The 19,840-nt window shown below is 38.0% G+C and overlaps 3 protein-coding genes across 3 annotated transcripts in view; 1 reads left to right on the plus strand and 2 right to left on the minus strand.

Moving 5' to 3' along the window:
* LOC135464355 (pleckstrin homology domain-containing family A member 3-like) overlaps positions 1–4,411 on the plus strand; it is a 19,564-nt gene extending 15,153 nt beyond the window's left edge. The window contains exons 10-12 of the mRNA XM_064741781.1: positions 615–687; positions 1,970–2,103; positions 3,756–4,411. Coding sequence (XP_064597851.1) covers positions 615–687; positions 1,970–2,103; positions 3,756–3,953 — 405 coding nt within the window. The 3' untranslated portion in view covers positions 3,954–4,411. The remainder of the gene's footprint in view (positions 1–614; positions 688–1,969; positions 2,104–3,755) is intronic.
* Positions 2,778–3,406, minus strand: LOC135464819 (uncharacterized). The gene is given in 3 exon segments (XM_064742386.1): positions 2,778–2,783; positions 2,932–3,127; positions 3,129–3,406. Coding segments are annotated over 3 exon segments (480 nt in total).
* Positions 4,412–7,290: 2,879 nt separating the features above from the next.
* LOC135464357 (uncharacterized) lies at positions 7,291–9,671 on the minus strand. The gene is made up of 2 exons (XM_064741782.1): positions 9,039–9,671; positions 7,291–7,647 (listed from the first exon to the last, which is right to left on the minus strand). Exons 1-2 carry the CDS (start codon positions 9,669–9,671, stop codon positions 7,291–7,293), a joined length of 990 nt encoding a protein of 329 aa, XP_064597852.1.
* Positions 9,672–19,840: the final 10,169 nt, after the last annotated feature.

Raw genomic sequence — 19,840 nt, forward strand, 5'->3', positions numbered from 1 at the left:
GTACGTCTGCAGCAACCTGCGGATGGTCGTGGGTTTCCCCCGGGCTCTGCCCGGTTTCCTCCCACCATAATGCTGGCCGCTGTCCTATAAGTGAAATAATCTTGAGTACGACGCAAAACACCAGTCAAATAAATTAATAAATCAAGAAGACACAGTATATGTAAAAACACCTAATGATGCCTACTCGTCATATGACTGAAAAATTGTTAAGTATGACATTAAATCCCAAACATTTATTTATTCATTAACTAACCTTAATACATAACTTCAGCACTTTCTGTATTGCGCTAATCATTCATGTCTCCTACAGGAAAGTTCTTGCTAGCCTTTCTACTAAATCTAGGCCCACTCTGTATACGCCACGGCGATCAATTTTACAAAGTGCAGATAACCAAAGGTTTCCCACATTATATTTAATGATCTTCTGTCTAACGTACGTCATGCTAGTGTGCTCTTTGCCTGTAATTTGTAACTGTGACTTGTCTTGTCAGGTCATTGGAGTTAAACTTGCAATTGTTTATCATTTTGTCATGTCACTGGAGTTAAACTTGCAACTGTTCACCAGATTATCATGTCATTGGAGTTAAACTTGCAACTGTTCATCATTTTGTCAGGTCATTGGAGTTAAACTTGCAATTGTTCATCATTTTCTCATGTCATTGGAGTTAAACTTGCAGCTGTTTACCAGTTTGTCATGTCATTTGAGTTAAACTTGCAACTGTTCATCATTTTGTCATGTCATTGGAGTTGAACTTGCACTTGTTCATCATTTTGTCATGTCATTGGAGTTAAACTTGCAGCTGTTTACCAGTTCGTCATGTCATTGGAGTTAAAGTTGCAACTGTTCATCATTTTGTCATGTCATTGGAGTTAAACTTGCAGCTGTTTACCAGTTTGTCATGTCATTTGAGTTAAACTTGCAACTGTTCATCATTTTGTCATGTCATTGGAGATAAACTTGCAACTGTTTACCAGTTTGTCAGGTCAATGGAGTTAAACTTGCAACTGTTCATCATTTTGTCAGGTTAATTGGAATTAAATTTGAAATTGTTTATCAGTTTGTCAGGTCATTGGAGTTAAACTTGCAACTGTTCATCATTTTGTCATGTCTTTGGAGTTAAACTTGGAGCTGTTCATCATTTTTTCATGTCATTGGATTTAAACTTGCAGCTGTTTACCAGTTCGTCAGGTCATTGGAGTTAAACTTGCAACTGTTCATCATTTTGTCAGGTTAATTGGAATTAAATTTGAAATTGTTTATCAGTTTGTCAGGTCATTGGAGTTAAACTTGCAACTGTTCATCATTTTGTCATGTCTTTGGAGTTAAACTTGGAGCTGTTCATCATTTTTTCATGTCACTGGAGTTAAACTTGCAGCTGTTTACCAGTTCGTCAGGTCATTGGAGATAAACTTGCAACTGTTCATCATTTTGTCAGGTCATTGGAGTTAAACTTGCAGCTGTTTACCAGTTCGTCATGTCATTGGAGTTAAACTTGCAATTGTTCATCATTTTCTCATGTCATTGGAGTTAAACTTGCAGCTGTTTACCAGTTTGTCATGTCATTTGAGTTAAACTTGCAACTGTTCATCATTTTGTCATGTCATTGGAGTTAAACTTGAAATTGTGTATCATTTTGTCATGTCATTTGAGTTAAACTTGCAGCTGTTCATCATTTTCTCATGTCATTGGAGTTAAACTTGCAGCTGTTTACCAGTTCATCATGTCATTGGAGTTAAACTTGCAACTGTTTGCCAGTTTGTCATGTCATTTGAGTTAAACTTGTAACTGTTCATCATTTTGTCATGTCATTGGAGTTAAACTTGGAGCTGTTTACCAGTTCGTCATGTCATTGGAGTTAAAACCTGCAACTGTTCATCATTTTGTCATGTCATTGGAATTAAACTTGCAGCTGTTTACCAGTTCATAGGTCATTGGAGTTAAACTTGCAACTGTTCATCATTTTGTCAGGTCATTGGAGTTTATTCGCATGCTTCTGCAGGAGGTTAAGTGATGGACAAGAGGAGTTATTGACCTGCATTACAAATGCGTATGGGAAAACACTAAGGAACTATCACAGCTGGGTGGTAAGGGGCGTCTTTGCGGTGAGTTGATGCTGGCCCTCGTCCAGGGGCCACTTTTATAAACCTTCGTTAATCAAATTTTTCAAATAGTTTTGTTTGGGTTGACGACACACAAGGACCCTCATGATTTTAATGATAAAAGAAGTTGCAAAGAATTGATTTGTGGTTTTGTGGAACAGAGCTTAGAGTGTGGTGCATTCATGTAAAGGCATTATGTCTTTGTATGTTTGTTTATTTATATCAGTGTGTTTTACACCGTATTCTAGAAAATTTCACTTACACAGCAGCAGCTAGTATTATGGTGTGATGAAAGTGCACAGATCCAAGGGGAAACCTATGACCATCCACAGGTTCCTACGTCCTACCAGAGAGAAAGCCAGCATGATCCGGACTTGAACTTATATATATTAGATTACTGTTTGATGCTGTACTCAAGAATGCTTCTCTTACACAATGGTGACCGGCATTATTGTTAGAGAAAACTGGCCAGGTTTTAGAGGAAACTCACGACCCCCGCAGGTCTATAGTACAGCCAGCAGAGAAATATTTCTAAAGTCTTGTGGTTGGCTTTTTCAAAAATGTATTTCCAGTATGAGTTTTCTTTTTGAATTTTTTCCATAGTTGGCTTAGAGATGTATCTTGAAGTGAGAAAAATTTCGAGAGTAAAAAGGAGTAACTTGTAGTTTCTACGGTTGTTAAACCTGATAATAAACAATATTAACCAGGTAACGAAGATCTATATACTTCACCACTTCTCCTATATACTTCACCACTTCTCCTATATACTTCATCACTTCTCCAATATACTTCACCACTTCTCCTATATACTTCACCACTTCTCCAATATACTTCACCACTTCTCCTATATACTTCATCACTTCTCCAATATACTTCACCACTTCTCCTATATACTTCATCACTTCTCCTATATACTTCACCACTTCTCCTATATACTTCATCACTCCTCCTATATACTTCATCACTTCTCCTATATACTTCATCACTCCTCCTATATACTTCATCACTCCTCCTATATACTTCATCACCTCCTATATACTTCATCACTCCTCCTATATACTTCATCACTTCTCCTATATACTTCATCACTCCTCCTATATACTTCACCACTTCTCCTATATACTTCATCACTTCTCCTTTATACTTCATCACTCCTCCTATATACTTCATCACTTCTCCTATATACTTAATCACTCCTCCTATATACTTCATCACTTCTCCTATATACTTCATCACTCCTCCTGTATACTTCATCACTTCTCCTATATACTTCATCACTTCTCCTATATACTTCATCACTCCTCATCAAGTGTTGAGGATATCACTTTTGTGAATACACCTGGAAGTGAATTTGTTGACTTGTAGTCCCCTTGAATGGGAAATTACAGCTATTTGGAACACTAAGGCATTTCAAGACTGTCCAAAATGAACATTACATGGTGTGTCTAAAATGTCATCTATCAAAGACTACTACTAATTTGGAGATATAACTTGACAACCCATTTTCATATATGTGCTGAGGTATTTTTAAGAATTTTTTCAGACAAATTCAAGAGAGTCACTGAAAAAAAATTGTTTTTGGCTGATTTGACTTGGGATGACGGATATGGTTTTACCCTACCCTCTACATATGAAACTGTTTTGTTTTCTTTCAGTTGGCAGTGAAGGCTGTTCCATATCGTGACCAGTTCATTAAAAAACTTGCCATTGATGAAAATGATGCAGAACATCCAGAGTTTCACAAACTTCTCTATTGCGATATGGATGAATATATCACAGCTTTGGATGTTTTGCTCAAAATCCTACAAGACTTTTACTCTGCAAATGATCTGGACGATGAAGAGAAAGTTTGAAAGTGAAAGTTAAATGTTTCAAAAGTGAAAGTGAAGTTGAGATGTGAAAATAAAGGAGAACAGAAAGTTTCTCAGTACAGTTTGAATGTGAAATCAAAGGTTCAGGTACGGTACAGGATTCCAGGTGACAGTACAAAGGAAAGCTTATTTTGCATATTTGATCGGGAGAATCTAATTTTAACTCGGGAGTTAAATAATTTGCCTTACTTCTTGATCATATGCATATATCGATGTACAAATGGTTATGTTTGTAAATAGAACTATTTATCTGTTACGAGTGCTAGAAGGACCTTAGCTTCTTGTTTGATTTAGCAGGTATGGTCTTGTGGATGATCTTCTGGGCTTGCTGCCATTTTGCTCTGACAATAAACAATGTAGCAGTTGTAATTGTTCATCACAGCATAATGGGGCGTACAGTACATAAACAAAACCACATGGTTATTTATGCCTAATTATAAAACAACAAAATTACAGAATTTAGCAGCGGCCCTCTGCCTGCTTGCACAAAAAGATTGTCGCTATATTCAATTGTAGACCCTACAGTTGGGGAGTTTTGAGATCGAAAACTGTTTTGCTATTAAAGGTTAAACAGCCCTACTGTATCATGTAAATTGTGGAAAATGTTAAGCAACCATTGTTGATATAAAAATAACGATCACTTGTCCGACACGTATTACAGAGGCATAATTGACACCTTTTTCCTGTAGGAACTTCTCAAGTTCACTAATGCTCAGCTGCTGGTGTTTATCCATCGCTCCTCTGCTCTAAGTAACTTTTTGTGAAACTTTTTTCAGATGCCCATTTTATAGGAAATATGATCAGTAATAACTGTGTAACATTTTGACAGGATACAGTAGGAATTTGTCTACCTGTAGCGATAAGTGTTCAGACTTAGTAAGACTTTATCTACCTGTAGCGATAAGTGATCAGACTCAGTAGGACTTTGTTTACCTGTAGCGATAAGTGTTCAAACTCAGTAGGACTTTGTTTACCTGTAGTGATAAGTGATCTAACTCAGTAGGGCTTTGTTTACCTGTAGTGATAAAGGATCTAACTCACTAGGGCTTTGTTTACCTGTAGCGATAAGTGATCTAACTCAGTAGGGCTTTGTTTACCTTTAGCGATAAGTCTTCTAAATCGAAACTCCCTTATTGGAGTTTACAGTTGATTGTAAAAATGTGTTGCGCCACTGCACAGAAAAATTGTAAGGCGATTGTAAAGTTTTGAAGTTAAAATCTTGATCGTATGCCAAATTTGAATGTGGTGGCCTGTGTAAAATGAGCGTATTTTGTCTTGAACTTGAAAAGAAAATGACTGTAATTGTGTGGATAAACTGATTGGTAAGGAAGAAGATAGTACATACCCCGGAAGTATCACTTACACTGAAGTAAAGAAATTTATTTGTATTAAAGTGGTTTGATGTTTTGGTGTGAAGTTTTCTATATCATTTGTCTGCCACCATCAGTGTCAACCTGGCTGAAACTATTTACACACACAAGTAGTGTTGCTTCCTCACCGTGATTCACTGAAGCAGAAATGTGTATTGTTGAACTTTAAGATAATACATGCAGATGATAAACAAATGTGTTATCCTGTGTTTACAGCATGTGTCAGATGCTCAGGTTAATACGCACAGCTTGTTTGTTGCGCAAAGGTACATATATTTTGAATTTGTTTCGTGTTCTATTGTTTTGTTTGCTCGTGGAAAAGGTCTTATAGACATACTACATTTTAATGTCTAGGCAGTCAGTTATTTAAAAGAAAACACCTATGAGAAAAATTCAAAACAATTCATCATCTGACTGACTTCCTGTTGATGCAGCGAAAATTCTAAAACGATGAAAGGAAAATGGTTTGGGTAACAGTTTTGCCCTGTGCCAAGCTTACGTCTAGAATGGGCGTGAATTTTGCATATATGTTGACTTCAAATGCATTATGCAATGTGCACTAATGCCCTAATTCCTCAAAGATTTCATATACGGAAGAGGAACTTTCAGCGCAATTTATTCACATCTTAAATTTGATTTTGGAGGCAAAACTACATTGGTTGTATTGTCCTGTGTCAGGGCTTCACAAAATGGTATATCCCTTTGTCAGGTATTAAACACAGAATAATGCCTACAGAATATGCTTGTGCAAAACACCTTGCAGACATGATGCAAAGGTTGAAGAATTACAGTACATTTAAAAAACTGCTCTGACAGTCAATACTTGGTTTAGAGGCTAAGACCACAAAAAAAGACCTGCATTATTGGCTGCCATGATAATTATCGGACATAAAATCCTCTTGAGACTTCAGATATTTAAATGCATTTAAATCTTTTTCAAGAAAAATTCAAGACAAAAGTGATGGTACCCTCGACATCTACTTGGACATACAATGTATATGTAATACATACTGTTAGTTCCTTGTGTATGGTGGGGAACACATCACTTACTGTTAGTTCCTTGTGTATGGTGGGGAACACATCCTTTCCTGTTAGTTCCTTGTGTTTGGTGGGGAACTCATCATTTCCTCTTAGTTCCTTGTGTATGGTGGGGAACACATCATTTCCTCTTAGTTCCTTGTGTATGGTGGGGAACACATCATTGTTTATAAGTTCCTTGTGTATGGTGGGAAACACATCATTTCCTGTGAGTTCCTTTTGTATGGTGGGGAATACATCATTTCCTGTGAGTTCCTTTTGTATGGTGGGGAATACATCATTTCCTGTGAGTTCCTTTTGTATGGTGGGGAATACATCATTTCCTGTTAGTTCCTTGTGTATGGTGGGGAATACATCATTTTCTGTGAGTTTCTTGTGTATGGTGGGGAACACATCATTTCCTGTGAGTTTCTTGTGTATGGTGGGGAACTCATCATTTCCTGTGAGTTTCTTGTGTATGGTGGGGAACACATCATTGCTTATAAGTTCCTTTTGTATGGTGGGGAATACATCATTTCCTGTTAGTTCCTTGTGTATGGTGGGGAACACATCATTTCCTGTGAGTTCCTTGTGTATGGTGGGGAACACATCATTTCCTGTGAGTTCCTTGTGTATGGTGGGGAACACATCATTGCTTATAAGTTCCTTGTGTATGGTGGGGAACACATCATTTCCTGTTAGTTCCCTGTGTATGGTGGGGAACACATCATTTCCTGTGAGTTTCTTGTGTATGGTGGGGAACACATCATTTCCTGTTAGCTCCTTTTGTATGGTGGGGAACTCATCATTTCCTGTGAGTTTCTTGTGTATGGTGGGGAATACATCATTTCCTGTAAGTTCCTTGTGTATGGTGGGGAACACATCATTTCCTCTTAGTTCCTTGTGTATGGTGGGGAGTACATCATTTCCTGTTAGTTCCCTGTGTATGGTGGGAAAACATCATTTCCTGTGAATTTCTTGTGTAAGGTGGGGAACACATCATTTCCTGTGAGTTCCTTGTGTATGGTGGGGAACACATCATTTCCTGTTAGTTCCCTGTGTATGGTGGAGAACTCATCATTTCCTGTGAGTTCCTTGTGTATGGTGGGGAACTCATCATTTCCTGTGAGTTTCTTGTGTATGGTGGGGAACACATCATTTCCTGTTAGCTCCTTGTGTATGGTGGGGAACACATCATTTCCTGTTAGCTCCTTGTATATGGTGGGGAACACATCATTTCCTGTGAGTTTCTTGTGTATGGTGGGGAACACATCATTTCCTGTGAGTTTCTTGTGTATGGTGGGGAACACATCATTTCCTGTTAGCTCCTTGTGTATGGTGGGGAACACATCATTTCCTGTGAGTTTCTTGCGTATGGTGGGGAACTCATCATTTCCTGTGAGTTCCTTGTGTATGGTGGGAAACACATCATTTCCTGTGAGTTCCTTGTGTATGGTGGGGAACACATCATTTCCTGTGAGTTCCCTGTGTATGGTGGGGAACACATCATTTCCTGTGAGTTCCTTGTGTATGGTGGGGAACACATCATTTCCTCTTAGTTTCTTGTGTATGGTGGGGAGTACATCATTTCCTGTGAGTTCCCTGTGTATGGTGGGGAACACATCATTTCCTGTGAGTTCCTTGTGTATGGTGGGGAACACATCATGTCCTGTTAGCTCCTTGTGTATGGTGGGGAACACATCATTTCCTGTGAGTTTCTTGTGTATGGTGGGGAACTCATCATTTCCTGTGAGTTTCTTGTGTATGGTGGGGAACACATCATTTCCTGTTAGCTCCTTGTGTATGGTGGGGAACACATCATTTCCTGTTAGCTCCTTGTATATGGTAGGGAATACATTTTAAACGGTCTTTTCTTATAAACATACAATGTGTTATTCTTTTTCAATTTTATCTCAGGTTTAATACTGATCAGAAGAAGGCATGAATTAAGTTCTCATTATATCACAGTTCATCCTGTTGATTGACACTTCAGCCTGTCAGTATATACTTGTTTCAATTCTTCCCATAATTTGACTTCACCCTGTGAGGTTTGTGTGTGTGGTCTCCATGATGACAGATTTGGCTGGAGAGCCATAGTCTTTAGGGGCAATATGTAGGCATACAAGCACAATTCATTTAATATGCAAAATGTTTGCTACTTTGTAATTATTGCCTGGCCAAAAAAGTGGACCTTAAATCAAAGAAAACAAAAAAAAAACCCAGCAGAAAGACCAATTAAAGCTGTATCAGGAACTATCTTTTAAATTCTTCTGTTTATTTGATAAAGCTATCAAATGCTTGGTGGTCTATTTGGATACTGCTGGCTGTTGTAGTCATTCTTCTTTCAATTTCACCATCCAAAGATAGTCTTGTGAAGTTTTGTGCATTGTTTTCTGAGGCATGTAAACAAGATTTTCAAAAGATTAAGTTTAATCCAATGTGAAAAACAAGAACATAGTTTTTGATATAGTTTTTGGTGATGTTTTGTTGGATGCTGTGTTCATTGTTTGTTATATATCACTACCATTATTATTGAAGTGCTGTTGTATAAAAGAAGATGTAGATATGTCAGATACCGTCCGTTATAGAGATTTTAATGTGGCTTTGTCAGGAATGGTTTGTTTGTCAGGGATGGGATGACTGTCAGGAATGGATTGATTGTCAGTGGTATGTTAATTACCAGTGGTGTGTTGTTTGTCAGGAATGGTTTGTTTGTCAGGGATGGGATGATTGTCAGGAATGGATTGATTGTCAGGAATGGGTTGATTGTCAGGAATGGGTTGTTTGTCAGGGATGGGATGATTGTCAGGAATGGGTTGATTGTCAGTGGTATGTTAATTACCAGTGGTGTGTTGTTTGTCAGGAATGGGTTGTTTGTCAGGGATGGGATGATTGTCAGGAATGAGTTGAATGTCAGGAATGGGTTGATTGTCAGTGGTATGATAATTACCAGTGGTGTGTTGATTGTCAGGGATGGGATGATTGTCAGGGATGGGTTGATTGTCAGTGGTATGTTGATTACCAGTGGTGTGTTGTTTGTCAGGAATGGGTTGATTGTCAGGCATGGGATGATTGTCAGGGATGGGTTGATTGTCAGTGGTATGTTGATTACCAGTGGTGTGTTGTTTGTCAGGAATGGGTTGATTGCCAGGGATGGGATGATTGTCAGGGATGGGTTGATTGTCAGTGGTATGTTGATTACCAGTGGTGTGTTGTTTGTCAGGAATGGGTTGTTTGTCAGGGATGGGATGATTGTCAGGAATGGGTTGATTGTCAGTAGTATGATAATTACCAGTGGTGTGTTGATTGTCATGAATGGGTTGATTTTCAGTGGTGTGTTGATTGTCAGGAATGGGTTGATTGTCAGTGGTGTTGATTGTCAGGAATGGGTTGATTGTCAGTGGTGTGTTGATTGTCAGGAATGGGTTGATTGTCAGTGGTGTGTTGATTGTCAGGAATGGGTTGATTGTCAGTGGTGTGTTGATTGTCAGGAATGGGTTGATCGATAGTCAAGAATGGGTTGATTGTGGGTTGGTTGTCAGGAATGGGTTGGTTGTCAGGGAAGGATTGATTGTACCAATCACACAATATTTCAGATCAAACATGACAAACAGTGCCTCTGCCTCTGAACATGCCATAGTAATGGTCACAAGTTTTTGTAAAAATGCTCTTCAAAACTGTCCTAATGTTTTTGTTTCAGATATTAAAATTGTGTAGTGAACTTGTGTTTTTTTTCCTTTGATATTCACTGTTTTGAAAAGCTTGTTTTGTGAGGTTTTATTTTTAAACTTTGGTAATGCCTATTTGAGTGTCACATATTTCCTTTTTTTGTGAAATAGTCAAGCTTTTCACAGCAAAGTGACGAAATGTATTAAGCTAAGTTAGTACAGTCCTGGACCGAAATTTGATATACATACGCTGTAAATCATTATTTTAGTTTTCCATTCCTCCTGGCTAATTGCTTTTCTGGATCAAAATTATGCTATACTCTGCATAGTAGCATGATGCCTGTAAATAAAGATGGTAAAATGCAGTGTAAATACTATGACGATTTGAAAAAGAAAATATATTGAAATGCAGTGGATGGTGGATGGTTACACCAGTGTTCATAATGCTGCATTATATAATGTTATGTGTGTATATGCATTATAAATATAATTACATTGTGTGTACATTTAGTGTATATATATACCAAGGGATAAATGTTCTATCACGTTCACATTTTCCAGTTTGTGTTTGTTTATATATTCTATGTGTATATACTGTTCATGAAGTTTATGAATTGATATAAATATATGTATATAGATAATATTTAACATAGGAATTAATTGTATACTGGGGCTGATTACATTTCTATCACACTGTTAAAGCTGAAAATGTGGCATTCACACTTTGTTGTTTCATTTATGAATTTATTTATTTATATGGTTGCTGTTATAAATGTACTCTAGAATAGAAGCCCAGTCGGCATTTCATGTGTCTGCGGAGTTCACGCAAATTGAGACTTCACAAGGTGGGGGCTCTCGTGGCGAAAAGACGGCATTTTGCGGTTTGGTGCCATCGGCGCCATTAAGTCGACAGGTATTCCTTCGATGAACCACGGTGAAATCACGCCATTTACTTACGCAAGTTTGTTGGAACCTTAACTTTGTCTCGCCTATAACAGCGTGAACTCGCGAGACCCTTGAAATTCCGATTGGGCTTAATACACGGTCATATTTGTGGGTGAAGAACTTACTGACTGACAGAGCGGAGCTTTTACCGATAAAAACACTGCACTTTTCCCGGTTTGCTGACAAACCAACTGACTTAAAAGAAAAGCCAAGACTACACTAAATATAGACATGCATCGATAAATTATCCGAAACGAAGTTTAACAATCATCATTTGCTATTTTTTTTTTTTTTTTGTGATATTACATTACCGAGAAATCGCAGTTCAAAATAAATAAAATCACGCAAAATCATAATCGAAAACGCCGCCATGTTATTAGTTTTAGCCAATCACGCGCAAGTTATTTCTATAACCCAATGACACGTCTGTTTCCACTTACGTCACCCGAACTCAATTTTGCTTTTTAATCATATAGGCCTATGTGCGTGGGGTACGAGTGACGTGACATCGTGTTTCTGTTTGCTTTAACATGGCCAACTCATGGCCTCGTAAAGAATTCCTTAATATACGTTGATTTATAGAGTTACCGAGCATATCAGAAGTGTCGGTCACCGTTTAGGTTTGTTTCAACTCTCCTTCCTAAATAACTCAGATTATATGAGTTGCTGTCTTTTCTTTTTAAGGCTGCAGCTGTGGTTTTCCTTGACTCTCATAAAACTGACCACCGCCCTATGAGCCAATATTCTCGAGTACACGATCAAAACACCAATCGGATAAATAAATAAATCCTTTTTGCCCGCTTTTAGGCTTAGAGAAATGATTAGACCATTAATGACCTGACTGAATAAAAACTGCTATAGAAAGATTTTACTTAAATAACGGATCACATGCATCTAAATCAGCTTATTTACTGATTACTTGTTTTGGTTTTGTTTCTTCGTATTTTTCTTCATTCTGTTTTTTTTTTTTTCCTTTCTTTTTTGACCGGGTTGGACAATGGAACAAAAAGTCTACTTTATTCATTTCATTCATATTATCTTTGTTGTTGTACGGTTGTTTGAGTTTGGTAGACCCCAAAGGTTTGTTTGTTTCTTTTAGGTGTTCTCATTGTCATACAGCAAACATACAATGTAGGCTACACTCTATCCTTACTAATACATCTAATGATTTGTGCAATTTTAGGGTGGAAAAAAAAATAAAAATAACATAATTTTCAGATGAAACAGTGGGAAAAGGCAGCTATACATGTGGTCTTCAATATTTTGGGGGGGGGATTTTTTCACAAAAAGTATAATTATATCTTTCAACACTGGAAAAAGCTTCAGGCTGTTTTTAAATAAACACCCTGCAGACCTGGGAAAAGGTTGAAGAATTACAGTATGGTGGGTATTTGGGACCACCTCTGGGGACACATTGTCTAGACGTAATCAGGTTATAATTGTAGATGTAACACATGTTTAATAAATATATTTGCGCAAGAATTTGGTCTTTTCATCTAAAAAAAAAATGTGTTCAACCTGGATTTTGATGATGTTTATATTTTTACTATATTCATAAATTCAGATTAAATGCATATGTTTGGAAATTTTTTTAAAAATTTAAAACAAATTTAAATTTGAATTGTTTTATTAGACATGCATTACATGCTTATTAATATTTTAGTGTAAAGACAAAATATATCAAGAATGGTCACAAATACCTACCATATAAAAATATTTTCAAATAAAGACCAAATTTGTAATAAGCTTTCACTCTCTACCATATGATTTTGGCATCATTTTTATGTTTTTGTTTTGCTGCTTTCACGGGGCACAAACAGACCTGTATTTTCTGAAGTAAAAACTTTAAGTCATTCATGTGTATTATAATTAGATTGTTGTTATAATGATTATTGCAACAATTGTAATTAGATTGTTGTTATAATGATTATTGCAAAAATTGTAATTAGATTGTTGTTATAATGATTATTGCAACAATCTGGGATAACCTATGCATTAATCTAACAAGCAATTCTGTATAATCCAGTATATGTTCAACAATTGTTTAAATTCTGTCTTATTTTATGTTAATATAATCATCCGTGTTTTGATCTAAATTCTTTATATATTATCCAATAATGATTTGTGTTATTTTCTGTACTGTTTGTTTATTTGTGGTTGCGATTTATGGTCATGTTTCCAAGAAAAATTAGTCAGCTTGCTAATTTGCCTTCTTTTATAATTAAAAGGGCAGACAACAATTTCGTTGAAAATTAATGTGAATGTTGCACCTTACTTCAATAGCTTTATTAATGTGGATGAAATCAGTTGAAACATTTTTTAATAAAGCTGTTGAATGAATGGGTAAATAGTTTAAGGGAGAAATACTCCTGGTGGTGGTATGCGGATATACATATCAGTTTAGTTAAAAAAATACCTGTGAACAATTCAATTTATATACATGTAGTTCATTTTCTGTCACCATACCTACTTGGGAAAGGGGGAGGGTGGGGGGGGGGAATCAACCAATTTTTATTTTTGACAACATTCAATTTTCGTGCTTCACGGAAGTTTTTTTTCCCAAAAGATATGTATTAAAGGTACATGTATGTTAACACAACTTGTGTAGCTATTTTCTTGCACTGTTTGCATTCAGGTCCAAGCTGGACTCACCATTATTCCCCGTTGAGCAAATGTCCAATGCCAGTTATAAACTTGAGCAGCCATGAAATGGCGTATCGTATTTATTGTGAAATTTGAAAGGTGGAAGTCAAACAGAAACCAAGGACCACGGGTCCAAGGAATCCTGTTTGTAATGTTTTGTTCTTGCATACTTTTTCTCAAAATGACTTTAGACAAGGGTGCAAACTTTGGATGAAATTAGTGATTTCATAAAAAAAAAAAACATTATGATGTCCATTATTCTTGCAGGTATAAAAGATTTATAATTGCTCTAATATCTGTGTTGTCCATTATTGTTATCAGACTGACTTTCTGTCTTTAGTACGTTTAATATTGTTACAGGAATTGGTATTAAAATTGTAATATATGACAATGCCAAGAGATTAAAATTTATGTTCAGAAATTATTAATAAATTCCTGCTTGACAAATGGTCATATATATATATATATATATATATATATATATATATATGTTACGCCAGGCGCAGTTTGTGGCTGTTTCGTAAAGCCCCTGGTATTTGTTTGTCTTTCTGAAATGGTAACAGAAATATCGATAATATCTTTGTGATTAGTGTAATAAAAAACAAAGAGTTTTATAGAGTGGGGAGAGTGAATCACATGATGTAATTGTGTGTTTGCATATATTATAATAAAAGTGGGAAATTTCGAAAGTCGTCTTGGTTTTGTCTTCCTTCATTCTTAAACGTGTATTGGCCAATGTTTCCCAGTGAGACATTTGAACAAAGCTCAATAAAGACGCTAGCTTGAGTTAAATGTAGACTTCAACGTCTTCATTGAGCGTCAGCGTAGATTTAACTCACGATACGAGCCGAGTTCAGACGTAGAGATGGGAAACATTGGCCAGAACTCCAGATGTTCGTAAAGCAGCGATCAACCGAAATGGACGTTCCTAGTCAATAATTGCAAGGCTAATTCCCAAATTAGGTGGGGAGGGGGGGAGTGGCTCAGTTGGTTAGCGCGCTAGCGAAGCAGAGTGACCCAGGAGCCTCTCACCGATGCGGTCGCTGTGGGTTCAAGTCCAGCTCATGCTGGCGTCCTCTCCGGCCGTACGTGGGAAGGTCTGTCAGCAACCTGCGAATGGTCGTGCGCTTTGCCCGGTTTCCTTCCACCATAATGCTGGTCGCCGTCGTATAAACGAAATATTCTTGAGTAGGGCGTAAAACACCACTGAAATAAATTAGTAAATAAAATGAATCATTCCTTAGGAGATTGTCGGCCTAATACACATAACTGTACACATAACTGTACACGCATTTTTCATATGAAGGGAAGATAATTAATGTAACTTCACGTCATTCTGACAAGCTACACAAACGGGTACAAATTACAGTATATGTACACATACATTGTGACATTGTACTGACATTTGTATTCCACAAATTTGAGAGTAGTCAATTCTGGGTCGGATCACACTTAAGACCTTAAAAGAGGTTGAAGCTGCCTCCCTTGGCGTTCTGCATTAAGAGGATGGTGCAACGACTGGTTGACCCGTATCAGTATAATGGCTCGGATGGGGCGCATCACTTAACTTCGGTAAGTCGTTTCAGTGAAGCAGCACTCGATAAAACAGTGGTGGAAATGCGTCCTGCTACAAGGAGGCACATTACATACACTCAAGGAACTAATTCGCCACATGACTGAAAAACAGTTAACTTCGACGTTAAACCCCAAGCACTCACTCACTCATTCACTCACTTACTCACTCACTCACTACTCAAGTGTTTTATGAGTCCACATACGCTGCATGAAAAAGTGCGATGTACAAAAGAGGCCATGGACCGCTTTGGCAGGGAGGGGACTTCAAGCTCTTAAGATCTGAAGGAAGAAAATAATGTGAATCTTGACAAATATTACTTGTCAGCAAGAAAAATGTATATGGGTTTCTTTCTTTCTTTGTTTTTTTTTTTTGTTTGTTTTTTTTTTTTTTCTTTAGTGGTTTTACCCTGAAAACACCTTTCCTGATGAATGGTTGTATGTATGCTTGGGCTTTAGCGTCATATATATATATATATATATATATATATATATATATATAGTTGCATGTATACATGTTTAATGCGAAGGTTTCTGACGTGAACACTTACATCTGTGTTCTTCATCAATGACACATCAAGACAGTCAGTGGTCTGGACAGTAAATCTAAGGCGAATCCACAATACGACCAAGGCTGGATTCGACCTCGTTAATCTCGAATCATGTAGTGTTGCCTACTGTGCGAAAACATGTACAGTTACTTTTATTTGTGTACAGTTACTTTTATTTGTGTGTGGATTTTTTTCTGGTTCGTGACATTCGGACTATGGTTGTTTATTTCCGTCTATCGCAATAGTGTATAGACAAACACAGTTACATCTAACGCCCAATGGTCAGTCATCATGTTTGAGAAACTGAACTCCCTTCAGCCCTCCCCCCCTCCCCCAAAAATTCCCTCGTATACTTACCTATTTTGGGGTGGAGCGGATGGTCGGGTAGAAAACCTCTGCCACATCACGTTTCGTTGCTTACTGGCAAGGCAAACGAGGGAACAAATTTGTTCAAAGCTCATGTCCCGCTGTTGACCTAAATTTGCAATTCAAAGTGAAAACTGTTATTCCAAATAAAGTAAACAGATCGAAAAGCCAAGAGACGTCCGCAACACAACACCAGTTTATTTATAGTTTTGTTGGACAGTTTTTTTCCCTAAAGCTTCAATGGTGTGTATACGCCTACATAAAATTATTTATACCGTCTGAAACTGTGACTTTTGCCCACCACGCTGTCCATTGTGCATTGAAGGTAGCAAATGTAACCTCTTGTATAGCATCGGAAGCCTCCGTGGCCGAGAGATTATAACGTGTTCGTGTGCTTGGATCATTCATGAGCCTCTCACCAATGCGATCGCCGTGAGTTCAAGAACAGCTCATGTTGGATTTCTCTCCAGTCGTACGTGGTGAGGTTTTACAGCAGCCTGCGGATGGTCGCGGGTTTCTATCAGCTTTCTTCCTACCATATATATATATATATATATATATATATATATATATATATATATATATATATATAGGGTTTTTTAACAGAGTTCAACGATTGCAGCATACATACAGTACATATACATGGCCCTTTTCATACAGCGATTTTCAGCTTTACACCTGGAACAGTTTCTGTCACGTGACCTGAGAAATTGCGATTTGATCGCAATTTGCGGCAATGGGATACGTCGCAAGACCATCCAACCACCCACAGGTTGCTGACAGACCTCACGTAGACCGGGGAGGAAGCCATCGTGAGCTGGACTTCAACTCAAAGCGAGGCTTCTGGCCGCTAACCACCTCGACCACGACCGCTCACGATGGCTCTACAACATAATAACTCTAAAGTTCCCCATCGTTTTGAAAACGAATATAGCACCTCAGCCCGTTGGGCAAGCTTGGCATGAAAATCGACTGGCTTAGAGATTTCCCGTGAAGGTACCGTTGATTGTATAAGAAAGATGTTTGATGTGATTTTCAAATTTTAACAAATTTTTCTTTATTTTTGCCCAGCTTCTGTTTTATGCTTGTTCTGATTTTGGATCATTTTTTTGTCATTCCCATGTCGAAAGACAACTACCGGTGACCTTTTTCTGGTTCTATGACCTTTTCGCCACTACATGTGTGAAATGCTGTGAAGCAATGTGGCGCTAAAACTAATTATTCATTCATTCATTCATTCATTCATTTAGAAGAATTGTACGGCATGTTCTTGTATTTCAGTTTAGTCACAGCAGCTGTGTGGGATGCCTAGCAACGCATTGGAGATGTCACTTGCAGCCTGATCGCCACCTGTCTACTTGTGTCCTTCCGCCAAGAATGTCCAACTTTGTTAATTAAAATTCATACTAGCCCAATGTCTAGACAGTTTCCATTATTTTGATACAAAGCACGCACCTGTACACCAAAAACGGTTGGCTCGCAGCGAAAAAATTAAGACTTTACACTCTAGAATACACAGAATTAGGCCTAGATTCAGAGTACAGATTCCTGATGGCCTTGAAATGGACACCTGTCGATGACGTCATGCGCATGCCTGGGAATCCGCAACATTCGTTCGTCTGTGTTCTTCATCAGTGACACATGAAGACAATCGTGGTCTGGACAGTATGAACTTGAGACCGCCAAGTGAAAAGATTATGGTGTTTGTTTACACAAGTTGACTCTCGCTGTCTTGGCTCTTTAATGTCCACAACGCCTAATTAACATTTCCCAGAGTCGAGTTAATTTGGAGCAGGGTAAACCTGAAATACGATATGCCCGACTGCAATACCATGACAAATTTCACCCTGCTGTTTGTGTCGGCCATTTTCTTCCCGTATACATGCTGAACCATTGTGTAACTGTGATTTTGTGTGTTTTATGTTGTTTTTAGGTGTGTATGTTTGACAGAATAAACGTTTTTGTGAAAACTTGTTCGGATATGTCTGCATCAATACAAGTCAGACGGCATATGGCACAAACATACCCAAAGTTTGCCAATATGACAACGAATGTCATAATACATTTTCTAGGGCTTTAAAGTCTCTTGGCTGTGTTGGGAAAGCATACCTACAGTGCCTTTCTTTTGGGGCACCCATAAACCATCCTTTGACAAGTCAGAAGAAAATCCGTGTTTGGTTTATCGTTCTATATTAATTTTTTTCGGTCCTATTTATTCATTAATATACGATTGCTGTTTATTAACTCTGTAACTAAAGAGTTTCCAATATAGACACTCCAGGTGGTCAAGTAGGGGTTTATGGTCAGAAGAAACCTCAGAAGTGCCCTTGACGAATCTTTTAACAAGTGAACCGGCTAATAAACGCTGAACTCGAGTCAGTGATCTTTCCAGTTTCTTGTATAATATTTTTCATCAAATCTATATACAGTTAAATCTGCGGTAAAATTCACCCGTTGAAATCTGAGGCTAGTTAATTTTTTTTAAAAAATATTACGTAATGCGTAAAATTAAGGTTTACGGAATACATTCCTTAGTATATAAATAAGTAGGTATATAAACGTATATATTCTTCACAGATTTAGGTCTACCCTCGTGACGAATTACGTGAAAATAGTTTTCTTCTATCTTTATAAGAAGCTTAATTTTGTACCGCTTCGTATAGATTGTGCTGTCTACACCGTGGCTTACAAACAAGGATATTTCACGGGGTAGATTTTCTCGGTGTCACAGCCAAGCTTTATTTGTCCGAGAAGAAGATGATAAGCTGAGAATGCTATCACAGTGCAAGGGTCGGGAAGTGTCTGTAGGTAGTTAAATAAGCTCATTAAAGTCGGTAAGATTAAAAAGCGTGATTTTAATGAGATGGCGCGCGCTGTGCGGCGTACATGCAATGCATTTATGTGGACGTTGACCCGTAGTTTGCTTCAGCGGACTGGAGCTCGTAGATTGTTTCTCTGCGTCCTCTAATTCACAACTATGATGTAAGAGCGTCTAACTACGACTACAGGCAAAGTTTAACTCGCCTCTGTTGTTGTTATAAAGCCGAACCACACCGTCCAACCACGGACTAGCAAGTCATCCTGAGCCCTATAGGTACTGTAGTAACTTGAGACGGCAACGGTGTCCTAGCTATCCGCTGTCCCCCTTTAGCTCCATCCCGCGGTTACTTGAAACGTCTTGCTGTGACAGAGACGTGCTGGCACGACGCATTTGGGACGGTGGAGACGCCGGGGAAACAACTGACTGTGTGTATGGATGTGTGTGTGTGACGGAACGAAACTATTCACTTAACAAGTGTTGTACAGTCGCGGAGAGAGGCATAACATCGCTGACGGCGTAACCCCCTTGGGCTGTCAGCCACCGTGACTTACAGTACTATACACGGCTGTTTTGTTTGCCCTATAGCTTGAGCTTGTATATGGCCAAATCGCCGGCTATAGGTGGCGCTGTGCCCTTATGCACTGGTATATGGAAGGTGGCAGCTAACAAATTGTGCCTGTAACAGAAAAAAAACCCACAGTCACCTTTGGTGTGTTTTTTTCTAGTGGAGTTTTACTAGCCAATATTTTTTTTTTTATTGCAAAGCTGGATGGAGTGATTTTCCAACCCTGACGCGTCACGTGCAGTTCTGGTGGTGTGTTCGAGTCGATTTATGCCGGGAATATTTCAATTAATTAATATCGACTGTTTACTTATATAAACAAATATACATATATATGTATACATTCTGGGCAGA

Source organism: Liolophura sinensis, chromosome 4 (genome assembly GCF_032854445.1).
Source record: "Liolophura sinensis isolate JHLJ2023 chromosome 4, CUHK_Ljap_v2, whole genome shotgun sequence".
NCBI lineage: Eukaryota > Metazoa > Mollusca > Polyplacophora > Chitonida > Chitonidae > Liolophura > Liolophura sinensis.

Coding starts and splice junctions, on each gene's coding strand:
- LOC135464357 (XM_064741782.1), bottom strand. CDS start 9,671: ATGACAATCAACACACCACTGGTAATTATCATACTACTGACAATCAAC. Junction 7,648..9,038: donor TGACAAACAACACACCACTG/GTAATTAACATA, acceptor ACCATACACAAG/AAACTCACAGGAAATGATGT.